Raw genomic sequence first — 16378 nt, forward strand, 5'->3', positions numbered from 1 at the left:
ACGGCCATTTGGGTGATTTCTGTTATCATTATGATTTAAAAAGGAGCCAAAAAACGATGTGATAATAAATGGATTCATATGAGCACTACCCTTAAATAAAATAAAAACAATTTTGCAATATTTCACAATAACTGCCAGGGTATGTATTCTTTTGAGCACAACTGTACATACAATGATAATTATTTTCAATCAAAATCAATAAAAGGGCTTAGTTGTGGTTCATTTGCAATCTAGTAGCCTACAGTGCCACTGCACTAGTGTGTACCCTGAAGGGAAGGGATGCAAGAAGCAGTTCCAGACATGAATCTCCAACAGGTCAACTCTGCATTAATTAGTCAGCTCAACAATCTTACACACTTAAAAGCTAGCTCAACGTGCCTGATAGAGGAATGACACCCCACAGGAAAGGAGAAGAAAGGAGGGCTCCAGGAGGCTGGATGTTGAAACTGTGGCAGAACAGGTGGAGGCCAGAGGGAGGGTTGAAGGTTAACTCACTCCATGGATCCGACATTGAGGCTTTGGGAATATAGCTCAGACTTTAACACAAAATCCTCCACTGATGGTCAATGCCAAGTTAAGGGTTACTAGGAAGCGAGCGCAGAGGGAGAAACAGCATTAAAAGTTTCTGAGGTCTAAAACTTGGGGCTTTACAGACCGACCCTGTCGTACTGCTACATCAATCCAGCATCAGACACGCTACCCTAACCAGTGCATTCCCATCTCTCCCTCCACCCTCTTTCTTTTGTGCTAAACGCAGGGAAGCTCAAAACATCTATCACCATCAATGTCAGGGCGTCTCTCTCTCTGTAAATGACTTGAGAATCCTGCAGAGCGCGGAGACGGATAAGGCAATCTCAACTCATTATCCGAGACAGGGGAGAGCGTGGGCGCCTCCCAGCCTCCTCCTAGCCACACGCGGCCCCCCCCTCCCCAGCCCCCAGCTCATGCTCTGCTGACTGGCTCTGCTCTGGCCTCAGCTCTCCAGGCCTCCTCATGAGGGAAAACGTGTCAGAGGCGAGACATCCCCTCTCTAATAAGGCCTGCCCCTGTTTCTTCACTCTAACTATCACCACAATCCAAGCCTATTTACTTCAGATGAAACTGAGGGGGAGATACGCAACAAACACATAGGGACACACACATAAAAGTGCATATTTGTCTACACACACACACACACACACAGAGATCAGAAGAGGCCTTTCCATTGCCGAGCGTTAATAAGGGGTTGTGTATGGCTAGGTCTGCAGTGGGTCTGGGCTGACGGCCTCCAACAGAAACCATGTAGAAATCATCCGGTAATAAGACTTCTGGTAACACAGCTGTCAACAGGCCTGCTGTGCTGCTCCAGCCTAGTCCCGCAACATGCTCCCATCACACAGGGCTGAGTCACACATCCACAGAAAACAATTAGTATGTTCACTTCCACGCAAAATCATAGATTTTTCATGAATGCTCGTCTAGTTAACAGCGATGCTTTACACTAGCATCAGCGCTCCACAAACATTTCCTTATATCTATGATCTGCAGTGCGCTTTGAATAACTTCAAATGTTTCTTGACCTCCAGCTCTACTCTGGTTAGAATGAGGACAAAGTATCTCGTTGGATCAGATTGGTACGATGGAATTTCTCACACACTTTAGGAGTGCATTCCAGAAAATGAGCTGCAGCACCCCTGATCAACCTTCAGGAATGGGAACGCTTCTAGCAGAACACTGTTAAGAAAGCCAGACTTGACTCAACTGGAGGTGCTACAAACATCTTGACCTTTATCACCTAGATCACATCCTTCAGACCAGGTGCCCATTGGCAGAATGTAGGTCCAATACAGGCTAAAATATTGGCTCCATTAAAGTGTCCCAAATTTGGCACGTTTGCCAAAGGTTCTGCCCAAGGTTGTTGGCCACAAGGGCAGCCTTCACTTTGGAAGGAATAAGCACACTCTTTTGGATCAGCAGGCAAATACATCAACACTGAGTTACAGTTCACGTAGTTAAACAGTCAGTTGAAATCCATTAATTACGTGCTAATTTACACATTTTGCATTTGCCAACTGAAATCAGTTACGAAACCAAACTGCAGTCAGGTCGACCTTGGAACAGCTCTGGACATTCCTGCAGTCACCATGCCAATTGTACACTCCCACGAATTTGAGACATCTGTGGCATTGTGTTCTGTGACAAAACTGCACATTTTGGAGTTTGTGGTCCCCAACCCATGGTTTAATGATCATGCTGTTTAATCAGATTCTTGATATACCACATCTGTCATGTGGGTGGATTATCAAAAGGAAACATTTTCACTAAGACAAATATAAACAACTTTGTAAGCATCATTTCACATAGACAAACATTTTGTGTATACAATACATTTCCAGGATCTTTTATTTTAGCTCATGCATTTTCATTTTTGTTCAGCGTATATACCCTCAGCGGACAGTTTTTGAAGTACACGACCTATATGAATCCCTCCTACAGACAGTGAATGACATTGCTTGCTATATAAAGCCGGCAGACAGATATTCAGTTACTATTCAACTGAATGTTTGAATGGGCCTAAGTTACTTAGACTATTTCAGAACAATTCACTCAGTAAGATGTGTGCATGTGCAGCCCCTCAACTCCTCTAGGACTGTTTAGCAGAAGAAATGCCAGCCTGCCCAGGCTCCACAACATTAAACATTACTGCGCTTGCACTATATAGCAGATCAGTGTTTTCTCTAAAACGATCAAATTAACATCATATTTGCTCCCTTTTTTCTGCAACAAACCATAAGAAATCAAACTGCAAAACTGAGTCGGATATTGTTGTAGGCAGAGCCAGCATTTGAGTAGAATTCTACTGACAGCAGCCCACGAATGTTCCTTCCAACCAGTGAATGCAACTTTTAAGACCAAAGCTACAGTAGTGTCAGAGCAGCACGTAGAGCCTATTTGTTGACAGTTACAAATGCAGCAATGGGGCAGCTACTGCTTTGTTTGTCAGGCTAAACACTTGTCCGTGACCTAAAGATTAATGTGTTTTGAGACATGTATTAATATTCAGATAATGATAGGCTGAGGGTAGCCAGTGTTGTCTTCTTCGTCGACCCGATGGTAGTAAACATTACATTTCATTTTGTAAAGTGGTTGCATGCATCATACAACCCAATAAAATGCAATCTAACGGCACCTATTTGGCCTATGACAACTATCACAGGGACCCCCAACCATTCCTTGTTTTTGTTCTATTCCAAGGCTAGCACACTTAATTAGACTTGTCAGCTAATCATCAAGCCCTTGATTAGTGAATGGTGTGCCTGTGAAGGGCTACAACAGAAATGTGAAATGTCTGAGGGTCCTTGAACGAGAGGGTTGAATATCTAGGGCCTATGGTGTTACAGACCAATTACAAAATGTCCAAAGCCCAAATGTAAAACAATTTCATGGAATGTAGGCCTGCATTGAACACCTAATAAAATCCACTCTAGGCTAAATCATAGAAATGAAATGCTATTTCTGAAAATGGTTTGTGATTTCCATTGGTTTTGTTGCCAAAGCAATCTACCAGGTCTAAATGAAGCTCCACAATAGCAACAATAGCAGGCTTCAGTCTAAATTTGTAACTTGAAGTTGGTATAGAAATCAACCCCCCCCCATCACCACCCCCTGGTCTATTCACTGAGGTCTAAGGTTTACCAATAGTCTATGATTAAGTGAAATGGTGTTGAAAGACCACAGAGCCTCTACAGAAGGACTACACAAATAAGATGGCAAGAGCTTAACCATAATGATGTACAACAGTTTACAAGAGCCGATCGCCAGTTCAGTGAAAGTATGACATATCTGTCCTTAAAGTGGCAAATCTGAAAGGGTCACCTCAGATTTCTTTGGAAATCATCCTATGTTGATAAGGATTCATGTTTCATTTGGGCTATATATTACCAAATACCATAATGTACATTTTTATTCATGAAAAAAGACAGAGAAAAGGGGCAAGCATTGCATTTGGGTCGGTCTGTAAGGGGCAAGCATTGCATTTGGGTCGGTCTGTCAGGGACAAGCATTGCATTTGGATTCGGTCTGTAAGGGGCAAGCATTGCATTTGAACCATAACACTGTAAATTACAACAGAGAGAAAGAAGAATATGCTATTAGAAAAGTTAATGTCAGTGCATATGTGTAAATATTAGTGACATCTGGCTACACAGCTCTATACGCAGCAGGGTGAGATGTACTAAGTGTTGTGACACATTCCTCCCGTAACCATCATTAACATTTTCTGTGACTTGTGCCACAGCAGACCTTCAGTCGGTTCCGAGCAGATGGGATAGCCTTCGTTGCCCTCGCGCATTGATGAGCCTTGGGCGCCCAACACCCTGTCGCTGTTTTGTTGATCCTCAGACCACTGTCGGTAGGTACTCACCACTGCTGACCGGGAGCACCCCACAAGCCTTGCCGTTTCAGAGATGCTCTGACCCAGTCGCCTGGGCATAACAATTTGGCCCTTGTCAAAACTGCTAAGGGCCTGGTTTCCCAAAGCACTAAGATGATCCTAAGATGCACGTTAGTGCCTTGTTAGTTTAATCAGTGTGTTTCCCGAAAGCATAATTACTTAAGTGGCACGTAACATCGCTCGTTAATTAACAAGTGTTCTGGACCACCCGTTAGTCCATCGTAACCGGCACATCACTGTTTTGGTGAAATAGCGCCGCCCTCAACATGTTAGGAGTGATCGCAAACAGTTAATATTAAGGCAATAGAAAAAATATCAAAACATTTTACATTTAGAATTTATTTAGACAAATTATATAATAAGTGTGTGAGTGGATATTAATGCAATTTAATGCAATTGTCACCTGAGGATCAAACAAGTGAGGATAACTGAGGATAAAACAGGAAATAATTCAAAATGAACGTTCACGATCTGAAACCCTCGCATCGAAGGCTTTTGGTAGGATAATGTCTTTACGGATAGGTGCTGGTGCCTCTACCTCGTCAAGAAGAACATTGATTTCTACAGCTCTGAATGCTTGTTTTCTCTTGCGTTCTATTTATTTCCCAAACAATTAGAATGGATTTTTCCAACTATGCTTTATGTTTCCAGTTAACCAATCACGTGTTAATTGCAATGTAACTTAAGTAACATATAGTCTATACAGCGACTGGAGAAACTGATAATTTGATGTCACGTGATCGATTTCCGGAGATATGATTTTTACTGGCTGAAGTCCACCCCGTTTTCCTGTTGATGCCTAAGTAGCAGTAGAATGCATCTCCAGCGATATTACATGCTTCTGATAAGTAATCAAGCTCTATCGAAATGCAATAGGCTCTAAATGCAATAGGCAACAGACATTAATGGCCTAATTAAATTCCAAACCCCAAAACACGGCTTAATTCCATTCCAAACAGCCATAACGTGGCACTTAAGATGCAATTTAGAAAGAGCAATGTAGGTGATGGTTTGGGAAACAGGCGTGAGTTTGTTGTAACAAAGTCCATCTCAAGGCCACGTGCATCGTTAAACCGTCATAAGCGCCATGCTATCGGGAAACCGGGCCCAGGTCTTTTTCTCCTTTTTCCTACCCACGGACTACCAGAACGGAGTGTGCCCTTACCATCTAATCTACCCGGACCTTGACTTGTGCCCTTGGTAGGAGATTATCAAAATGATTTGCTTCACCTGTGAGGGATCTTAATTTTTTGGCTCATCAGTGTAGATTTCCTGGATTTATTTAACTGGAAAAGTCAGACAACCTGTAATGTTAGCTTTCTATCCATTTAACGTGGAGAGCATAAAGTAGATAAAATATCAAGTAGACGGATATCAGGGGAGTTGGCCAATAGTGTCCTGGCCTGAGTTGGTGTGGCCAGCTGTGTGCTAGATTGTGATGGGCTGTGGTTAAACTGAGGGGAGCTAGCCTGCTATTGGGTTATTTTTAGCAGGGACAAAAGTAAAATGTTTACTGGACATGGTTGAAAGAAATCTGCAGTTAAACAAAAACAATTATTTTTTGCTCTTTGTGTAGAAATATGCCATGAAAACCTCCAGACATCCAGTTGGTGAGGTCCTATAGTAAACACTGACCTTCTTGGCTGCGTTGATGCACTGCATGTACGTTTTGGCCAGGTCTGAGCATTGCAGTGTCTGCTCCTGGTTCTCTTTGTAGCAGTGGAGAATCTGGGACTGCAGGTTAATGCAAACTGGTTCTGTGTTTCTTGCACTGTGGAGGAACAGGCAGAGGTCAAGAGTCAACCTGGACATCATAAAAAGAAAACTCTTTTAATCAAATATGTTTTTACTGGAACAACGCAAGTAACAAGTCACAGTAATAGAGTGCTATGTATGATACAATGCATTGTATTTCTTTAGAGTGATCGTTGTTGAAGACATCTTAAGGGAACAGAATGTTGTAAACTAGAGAAGCTAAATAACACCTCTTGCTATTTGGAATCTGACATTCTCTACTATTCTTGATGCAGATGAATTGAAACTGTTCCCGAAAAGGAAGCTACCCATTTCACATCAACAAAGAGTAATATTCCACATTACATACCAACACACGCAAAGACACACCAACTTCCCCTAGGGTGTACATGTCTTCCTCCCCACCCCGTTCACTTCAGTGGAAGGAATGGATGGGGAGAGACAGGTTAAACTGAATTACCGGCAGAGAGAATATTCATTAAAAGAGCCGGTGACAAGCATGGCATTGACTTCCACAACGATGATAAATAACCCGATACAGCGACAGGAGGATGATGAGGAGGCAGGGAAACAGTCACCCTGGCAACCTTTCAGCAGTGATGTCACTGAGCCTCCAGATTCCTGTAGACACACAGCTAATAATGCGTGTGGTTGTGCCTTCAAAAGACATTGACTTAAACATGGTGATGCTTAGCTTAGTACAGTACCACCTCAATCTATCTATCACAACTAATGTACCACTACAGATTCAAACGGTGCAAATAGGGATCAATCATTCCTAATTGAACAAATTAAGTTGAGCTGATCAAATCAGGCTGAATTCTGAAATTGGATTAGCTTGTTGTAATATGATATGTAACATAATTGGTCTGTGCATTCCTAAATGTTGGTGATTGAGCTCTGTGGCAGATTCATTGCCAGATTGCCATGCTTAATGAAATTTGATTGATTAAGCAAAGTCATGCGCATTAAACCATCCACCCTGTCCATCTCTCTAGCCGCCGCCGCTGCCCTGCACTTCAGCGGTTATTCTCCGAGGGCCATTTGACACTGTGCTTAATTGAAACCCAAATTAAAGCCTGGTCTCAGCTTTGATTTAGCACGCAAGTCAACCCCAGCATTTCAATTAAAACATATCCAAGGTTCCTATCACATCATACTGCAGCATATCACCAGCACAATATGCCATTGGTAGCGTTTCCTTGCGAGATGCCAGTGTTATCTGAACAGTTAAGAGGAAAGAAGAGAAATGAGAAGGATGGAAAATAAAGCTCCATCAACAGCCCATCAAGGCGTGTTAAAGGGATGACGACCATGTGTATCAGATCCTCGTTTAACATACTGCTGAAGCTCTCCCTCTCTGTTTAATCATGCCAGTAGCAGAAAAAGACTAAAGCAATGCTGTTCTTTGGGCTGCTAAGATAAGAACCTCTCCTTTAATTTAAAATAAACTGCCTTCATCAGGAAAGGAAAAGCTCCTGATAGAGCAGTAGGTGCAGTAGGTTTATTAAAGGGGCCTGATGCAGAAAATTGGTTTGCCGCAACTAACGCTGAACCGAACTGAACCAAATTGAAGGTGAGGTCTTAAATCAAAAATATTAACTGAGCCGCTTAGGCCGTTTTTAGCAGAGCAGGCTGTGCATATGAGACTTAATTTACAAATTCAAAATCTGTAAATATAACAGAAAACTGAGAGATTAGGCCTTGGCTTAATTACTGTCGATTCCCATTATTTTTAATCTCCTCCATTGAACACGCAGTTTCAGAACAAAGGCAGACTTCTGAAAGTCTGCCGAGCTTGGAGAAGCAAAAGGAGAAATTAAAGGCTAGAAATCAAATAGTAAAAAGAAAGACAGCAACTACAAAAAGTTCCATTAGCAAGCCTGCAACGTGCATATTCAAGGAAGAGATTGGAATCAAATTAATGGAAATTCTAAGCAGCACAAACAATAAGAAACTCCAAAAGAGTGTTAGTGGCTGTGATTGGCAAGGAGCAGAGAGGGCAGTGGCTGTGATTGGCCAGGAACAGAGAGGGCAGAGGTTGTGCGTGTGCTAGGTCCGCAGCTCATAGAATTTCAGGTGTTATCAGATGGGAGTCTGAGAGGAGAAGCACTGTATCTCTACACTACTGCTGCTGTGAGTTCTAGGTCTCACTCAAATCTCTGAGAATAGCTACTGCACCGCCTCAAGATAACTCAGATCTGCCATCCTCAGCCAAGCCACAGCAGATTACTGCGAGAGCCAGATAAATAAATTAATCACAGTGGCTGGTACACTGTAAAGCCACAAAACTTTATCTTCAGGGGAATTCACTTGACATGTTTCGGGGGGAAAGGAGGGGCTGAAATTAACTAGATTAGAGGCACGTTTCCTTGACCCCGGCTGTTGCTCGGCAGCCCTATAAGAAGACCTAGCCCCGGTGTCTTATCTCCTGCCGCTCCGCTCCTTCAAGGGCCTTGGCACTGACAGCTTTTCAACCGACTGAGCTGGTGAGTAGCTCAGCACCGTGCAGGCCCCTGCTTCCCTATTTCCTACTCCTCCACTCCCTCCCCCGGCCAATCGCACTTGCAGGGCTGGAGAGTGGGGGGGAGGGGGGGCTTCTCTCCCTCCCCTTCTTCACACTTAAGCCTGTCAGCTCTGGAAGGTCCAGAGGCAGAGCGATGAGAGTTCAACTCCAACACAGGTAGTCAGGGATCGGACCCCGCTGACAATGACTTCAGCAGAGGCTCAGCTTGTTAGACCTCCGGGTTAGAGCTGGGTTTCCATGAAACGGACTCGCTAGCCAAATGGGGGTCACTCCCGGTTGACATCCCCTTCAGAGTCACACTTATCCAGTTAAACCTAGCAAAACCTAAAACATGCACGCAGAGAGACAGACCGACTGACAGACAGGTGGCGTGACACAGTGGAAAAGGAAAAGAATAGTCACGTCTGATTCACGCCTTCCTTGAAGTGCAAGGCAGACGAGCTATTTCCTTGTGTCCATTTCATTTTCAAGATTACAGTACAGAGAAGCAAGAGTTGAAATGGGAATCCTCAAAACTTCTATAAAGTGGTTATCTTCTATGCGTGAATGTCTCAATTACCCTGTAGTTGATGTTAGCACAAGAAAGCTTATCACGAATGATCATGAACTACAGTTTTGGTACTACATACTACGCGGTGCGCCTGTTTCACACTTCCAAGACATGGTGTCTTTCAAGATTAGGCTGCACGTTTTCTATGCAACCCCATAAAACCAGCATTAAGAAAAACAATGACAAAACTGGGCAGAAGCTAGCTAACTGTTGCTGACAGTACACCATGGTAACCACATCCACTCTCCTTCTCTTATCCTTTCCTCAACTCTACAGGAGCAAGGTTATGGTCATCTGTGTTGGTATTCTGTTAATACTGAACAACTAGTTTACACTCAAAGCCATTTCTGCACTGTCTGTTGTTTTCAATGAAGAGAGCTCCACGCTATCAATTTATTCTGTTCACCTCAGAAAGGACTGCAGTGCCTTGGCATGTTGCCAAGATGATAATGGTGCAGCCAGCACAACTTTTCTATCAAAAAAATACACTCCTTTGTCTGGGCAGCTCAAGAGTCGTGCTTTACAGACAATGAAGAAGTGTCACAATACAGCACACTAGCAGTCACGTTCCAAGACAGAGTGCTTTGACAACTACTCTCCTTGTAAGCCTTTGCTGGGCCCACAATACAACACATTATCTCTATTAAATAGAAAATATCAAATAGGTAGAGTATGTCAGATACACGTGTCTAAGAGTGGAGATGAACTGATACCAACCAACAATCGGTATCGGCCAATTACATCCAAACACTGTTGTTATTGATATCATCTGACTGCTTTAAAATGGCACATAATTAAATTACACTCTTGTCCTGTAATATTATTATAATTTCTTTGTTCTTTTGCTCGTGTCATGTGTCCAATTGATTTATTGTTATTACTTACGCTCTGTTGTAGTTTTGTTGACAGTCTAATAACTTATTTCCTATTTACGGTACATCCATCATTGAATAACAAACAATTACAGAAATAGATCTTATTTGATTGATTTTACTATAATTTATAATGTTTCTATTCACCAAATGTTTTTTTTGTCTTTAATAAAATACAGAAACATTTATTTGCATGATTGAATTTGCATTTATTGGCGTTAGAATCATCACCAGAAGCACGATTTTCATTTAATTTATGCCAAGGTACACCGGCACAGAAATCACAAAACCCTGGTATCGGCGAAGACATTGACCGAGGGTGTTATATGAATACTGGCTAACAGTATCGGCCAAGCATTTTGTTATTGTTGAATCCTTATCGAAGAGAAGACGGCAAGAAAACTGATTTGAGTTAAAGCAGCCGAATCCCAACTTTACGTGTGCTAGAAAGAAAGTTAAGTTGGTTAGTGGCAAGGGACACGTAGAGAGAGATTAGAGGGCAGCCTTGTCATGCTCCAGGAGAATGGGGGAACTGCAGCTGAGATGAGGCGCCAGCATGCACACAGGGACGACAAGCAGGGGAAGGACGCCCCTGGCAAATTATCTGTTGGGATTAAAACCTGGATTAAAACATCACATAGTGCCGTGGATGAGGCAGTCAGGTAGGAGCCAGGCAAACTGCCACCCTCTACTTAAACTCTGGTAGTACAGCTCAGAAAGTTATGAAGACACAGCCCAAGCCTTGCAGCCCCATTTCAACACCTCAACCGTATCCTCTTGTATTTCACAAATGTGCAAAGTCACGCGGAACCTGAAGGTAGGGCTTTAATGAGTTAGTACTCTGACTTAGTTCTAGGTATTAAGTCACAGCCAGTAAACATATTTTTGTTGCATGTGGTTCTTCAGCAAAAACCCATAAAATGCACATGACATGCTATAAAGCAAATTTACTACATTATACATACATCTTGAACATACAGATAATTCAACATGTCGTCTGGGAACCAGTTACATTTTAACAGAGTAGCAAGTGTGCAAAATAGCATATGGCAATATAATGATCATTGATTTGCTAATGTTAAGACAACTGTAAGATTTGTGTCATTGAGCAATGTAGAAGTCATAAAATGTATCAGCTATCCAAATGTATGGTTGTGTTTCTGTGCAACTGTGACTCATAATATAATAGACTACAGAACAGTAATATCTATTTATTTTACGGCTGAGTAATAAAATACAATTTAATATCAATGAAAATATAAAATCAACTTCGTAGATACATTTTTGATAGTCATGTTTTTGTGTAGTTTTGTCCACCTTTCAACCTCATGTTGCTTGCTTGAAACAAAGTATAAAACGCAATCTGATAGCAAAAGCGATAACTACTGTATTTTAAAGAAATTGAAGCCAAAGAAATTGTCAAAAAGAGGAAGCACATCTTCCTCCTCAAAGATTTCAGTTAGTTTTTCAATTGAATTGTTCACGTTATAGGTCACATTAAAGGTGGAAAAAGTTCTGACATGATTTATCTTTTACTCATTCTTTTACATCACAAGAACCTGGCATGTGTATACTTTTTATATCCACTGTATGCTCCCCACACGTAACTGATGGTAAAGAAGAGACTCAAGATGAGTCCAAATATTCTGGTAGTTTGCTTTACACAACTGTATGGCATGATTGAGGAATTAAACAATCAAATTTGAGTCATGTGGACAAAGTAGAAATTATTTCACCCATTTGCGGTCTGTTTCCCCAGAATATTTTAATAAGTATAAAGTGTGTAAACTCAACTAAAACATTACAGGACACAACATTCCCACATATTATTAATGACAAATACCGAATTAAAAATGCTGACCTACGCATATTGTTGACAATCAAGGTTAATTGTTGCAGTTTTCCGACTAATCTCATTAAGCCACAACGTTTCAATGAAGACACATAAACACTGAGGTACGAGGAAGTGGACTGCGAAAGGGGGATGTTACTCATTTAATCAACTGTTTTATTATTTGCTCAGCATTGTGAAATGTTTACCCTCATTTATTATTTGCCTGTCTTTTTTTCTTTAGAAAGAACTGGGGAGAAAAGATGATTAAAAGAATAGGCAGGATGTGCAAAGAGTGGTCAGTGCTTTCTCCTAAAAAAACAAGAGACTTGGCAGCAGTTTATCTATTTTATGTTCAGTTTTGACTTGATGTGTAAGTTGTGTTTATAAAATAAAAAATATATTATTTCTAAATTACAATGAACCCTTTGGTTTCTTCAGGCGTATGTCTTACACAAAGCTTTATTTTGTAGAATTTAGGGATATGCTTTAGAACCCTAACTAATTATCATTACAAATTTTCCAGACGTTGTTAATCACACATGAACAAGCTCAGTTTTGTAGTTACAAGTAACTGTTATAAAACAGCACCACACCAATTTTAAAACCTGATTTGCATTAATTAAATAAACTAAGCCTTACATTTCATTTATTACACTGTAAATGTTTTAAGTAATGTCCAATCATTAGTTAAAAAGGATAACATTGCTTCTAAATACTGTACATACTACTGTATATACAGGAGATAATTTTCTGGGAACAATTATGCGATACAAAACTGGACAGAACCTAACAGCATGGTGCCGTGACCCGGATAGATAGATTTCCACTCTCAAATATTTTTCATTTAATTTAAGGAATAATAGGCCAGATAATCATTTTTATTATTTTTCTTTATTGGTTTTTTAACAGATGTGTTTGGACTTTGTCAGTTCATTAGGAATTGGATTGTACTTTTTTTTTTAATTTTGTGGGAAGGGGGGACTGATAGATACTGGGCATGAAAAGTAACTGAACTAAGCTCGACACAATGAATGAGAGTATTAATGATCTCTGTACGAAGGACACTAGGTAGGAAATGTGATGCTCCATTTCTGATGGGTTCCACACATCCTGTCCATACCTCCTGATAGGAATTTTCCATGTGACTGTCATTGACTCTAAGAATAGACCCATGGACCGTAGGTTGGCACATACCATTGTGAGGAAGCCTGTCTTTACCTGATGATACACATGTATTTTAGTTCTATTCTCTTGTTAGAGTAGTGGTTCGTAATCTTATGCTATATGAGGTACCGTATCGCAAGCAGCTGGTATCTACTATTGAGGGGCCCCATACAACCTGATAAGCTGTGGAGCCTGGAAACTCAAAAGGGGACAATACCAGGCCATGTAAGGTTAGGATATAGAATAAATGTATGTGATTGGAAGACAGACAGATATTGGAGGGAATCTGCTGGAGGATAAAAGACTGTGTTAACCTTGTAATTATTGGAGAAAATGAAAGAACTATGGAAGGTTAACATCGTAGCCTCATGGCAAATAAAGATGGCTCTCCCCTGACTTCCAGTTGCATTAATGTTGTTAATGGATCAAAACTGGACAGAATCTAACAAAAGTAACAGTTTAAACCATCAAGTTTAATAGAATCCAGTTACCAACAAAGTGTACTAATAGCATGTAGATGCTACCTACAGGAAGACATTGCCCAACATTTCCTCATTCATTTCCTTTTCAGGAAGATTCTAAACAACTATAACCATGAAGTTCATTTCAAACTCACACCTCACAAATCCCACTCTGGTTGTATTATCTTCTCATGCGACTGTATGTTGCCATGTCCCCTACCTGAAAGGGTGTCTCTTCCTGGCCAACACAGCGTCTGACAGCAACACGGTAACGTAATCTTAGCAGCTCAAAGCCCTGATTAAAGGCCTGCATAAGTTAGCAACACAGAGCTAGGCTAGCACAGAGCTAGGCTAGCACAGAGCCGGCAGGGAGTACAGCAGTCCCCGACCAGCTGCCATCATGCTGCCTCCCATACTGCTTCATTCACACATCACGCAGGAGGGAAGAGCTGCCTTTCACTGAGACTGTAGGGGATTTGAACACCTTGATCTCAGAATGTCTTTGTGCTGCTACTCCTACGTCTGATTTTGGAATGCTAATTATTGGATTCATGACAAATTTACTCAATTTATATGTGACAGGTCTTTTGTCCGTCACTGCAGTTTGATTAATATTGTGAATAAAAACTGAAATTAATTTCCGTGCTTCTATTTCTGCAACAGAATATCTCCGCCCTAAAATAGCACAGACATATGGCACTACTTTATGTATTACTTTATTTTACTGGGACGTTCTACAGTAAAACGTCTGAAAGGACAGACCAAATAAATGTGTAAACAGCCTTAAACTCATTACAATGGGGTTGAGATACCAGATGTTCAATTCGGACCATAACCAAGTAAACGCTGTTAACAACTAGGCTCTATACCGATATAGCCACACTAAATGGAGCTTAACACTCCGTTAACATCAGGGCTTAGCAATAAAGCACATGGATTTAGAATGAACATCTATAGCTATTAGGGTATCCCTGTTCTGTGCACCGCAGAGTGGAGGTCAGCCTTTGGAAAGCAATCCATGGTAAATGCATTAAGTCTAAAAAGGCAAGTAAACTGGTAAGCTATGTAAGAAGGCTTATCAGGAAAGCTTGCAATTTCACATTAAATAGAAATGTCTCCCTTTTCCGAAAGTTAAAACTGCAAAGCAATTTGTAAGAAATGTCCCCAACTCTCACTATAATTACTTGGCTGAAAAGGACATTCTAAAATGCTGATCAGTCAGACAGTTGCCAATTAAAAGCTTATAAGGTTTACAGGACTTTGCACAGGGGTGTGTTGGTATTTAACTGGTAAGAAAAATAAATGGGGAAGAAAAGATTGTTATCTGGGCAGGTTATTTGCTCATGCATAAAAGTATGGTCGAGGTGAATTGAATTTACACTGAAATTCACTTTGAGGATAATGAGTTGGCAAAGTGTGTGTGTTGGTGTGTGTGTGCACGCGCATTTGTGCTGGGCTATCATATAGCATTACAAACAACAATCTACATTAATTTGCAAAACCTCCAGTCTACTCTAAGGGAACCTTAGTCTGAGTGTACAGCCCAGATACAGGTGAAAACAGCCTGTCATAGAATCCTGTCATTCTCCAACTCTCTACATACCCACCTGTTACTGTTACCATGTCTTGTCTATGGTAATAAGGAGAAAACAGATAGCAGCACCATACGATCCCTGGGCTATTTCAGTCAGAGAAAGTCATTTGATTTTCCTGTGAATTAGGGGGAAATGCAACTCCTCTGTATTGTCAAAGTATACGGGAGCCAACACATCCCCATGGAAACCAAAAGCATAGCACTATGCTCTAGCAACCATAGTAAACAAGCTGGTCTGCCATTCTGACAACAACACCAATTACGACAAATTGTACTGGGAGACAAAATAGAGGAGCAACTAGTATACAATCACTGTATAATTTACAGCAAAGCAGAGATGAAAATGCACACTAATATACAGTGGGGAGAACAAGTATTTGATACACTGCCGATTTTGCAGGTTTTCCCACTTACAAAGCATGTAGAAGTCTGTAATTTTTATCATAGGTACTCTTCAACTGTGAGTGACAGAATCAAAAACAAAAATCCAGAAAATCACATCGTATGATTTTTAATTAATTTGCATTTTATTGCATGACATAAGTATTTGATACATCAGAACCTAATATTTGGTACAGAATCCTTTGTTTGCAATTACAGAGATCATACGTTTCCTGTAGTTCTTGACCAGGTTTGCACACACTGCAGCAGGGATTTTGGCCCACTCCTCCATACAGACCTCCAGATCCTTCAGGTTTCAGGGCTGTCGCTGGGCAATACGGACTTTCAGCTCCCTCTAAATATTTTCTATTGGGTTCAGGTATGGAGACTGGCTAGGCCACTCCAGGACCTTGAGATGCTTCTTACGGAGTCACTCCTTAGTTGCCCTGGCTGTGTGTTTCGGGTCGGTGTCATGCTGGAAGACCCAGCCACGACCCATCTTCAATGCTCTTAATGAGGGAAGGAGGTTGTTGACCAAGATCTCGCGATACATGGCCCCATCCATCCTCCCCTCAATACGGTGCAGTCGTCCTGTCCCCTTTACAGAAAAGCATCCCCAAAGAATGATGTTTCCACCTCCATGCTTCACGGTAGGGATGGTGTTCTTGGGGTTGTACTCATCCTTCTTCTTCCTCCAAACATGGGGAGTGGAGTTTAGACAAAAAAGCTCTATTTCTGTCTCATCAGATACAATCATACAATGTGATTTTCTGGAATTTTGTTTTAGATTCCGTCTCTCACAGTTGAA

At 41.2% G+C, this 16378-nt stretch overlaps 1 protein-coding gene across 2 annotated transcripts in view; it reads right to left on the reverse strand.

Annotated features, from left to right (window-relative positions):
- The window catches only part of chchd6a (coiled-coil-helix-coiled-coil-helix domain containing 6a), a 75201-nt gene that overhangs the window by 15305 nt on the left and 43518 nt on the right, over window positions 1–16378 (reverse strand). For both annotated transcript variants that reach the window (XM_034295704.1, XM_010891485.3), the window contains one exon: window positions 6068–6203. In XM_034295704.1, the coding sequence (XP_034151595.1) occupies window positions 6068–6203 (136 nt within the window). The remainder of the gene's footprint in view (window positions 1–6067; window positions 6204–16378) is intronic.

Source organism: Esox lucius, chromosome 12 (genome assembly GCF_011004845.1).
Source record: "Esox lucius isolate fEsoLuc1 chromosome 12, fEsoLuc1.pri, whole genome shotgun sequence".
NCBI lineage: Eukaryota > Metazoa > Chordata > Actinopteri > Esociformes > Esocidae > Esox > Esox lucius.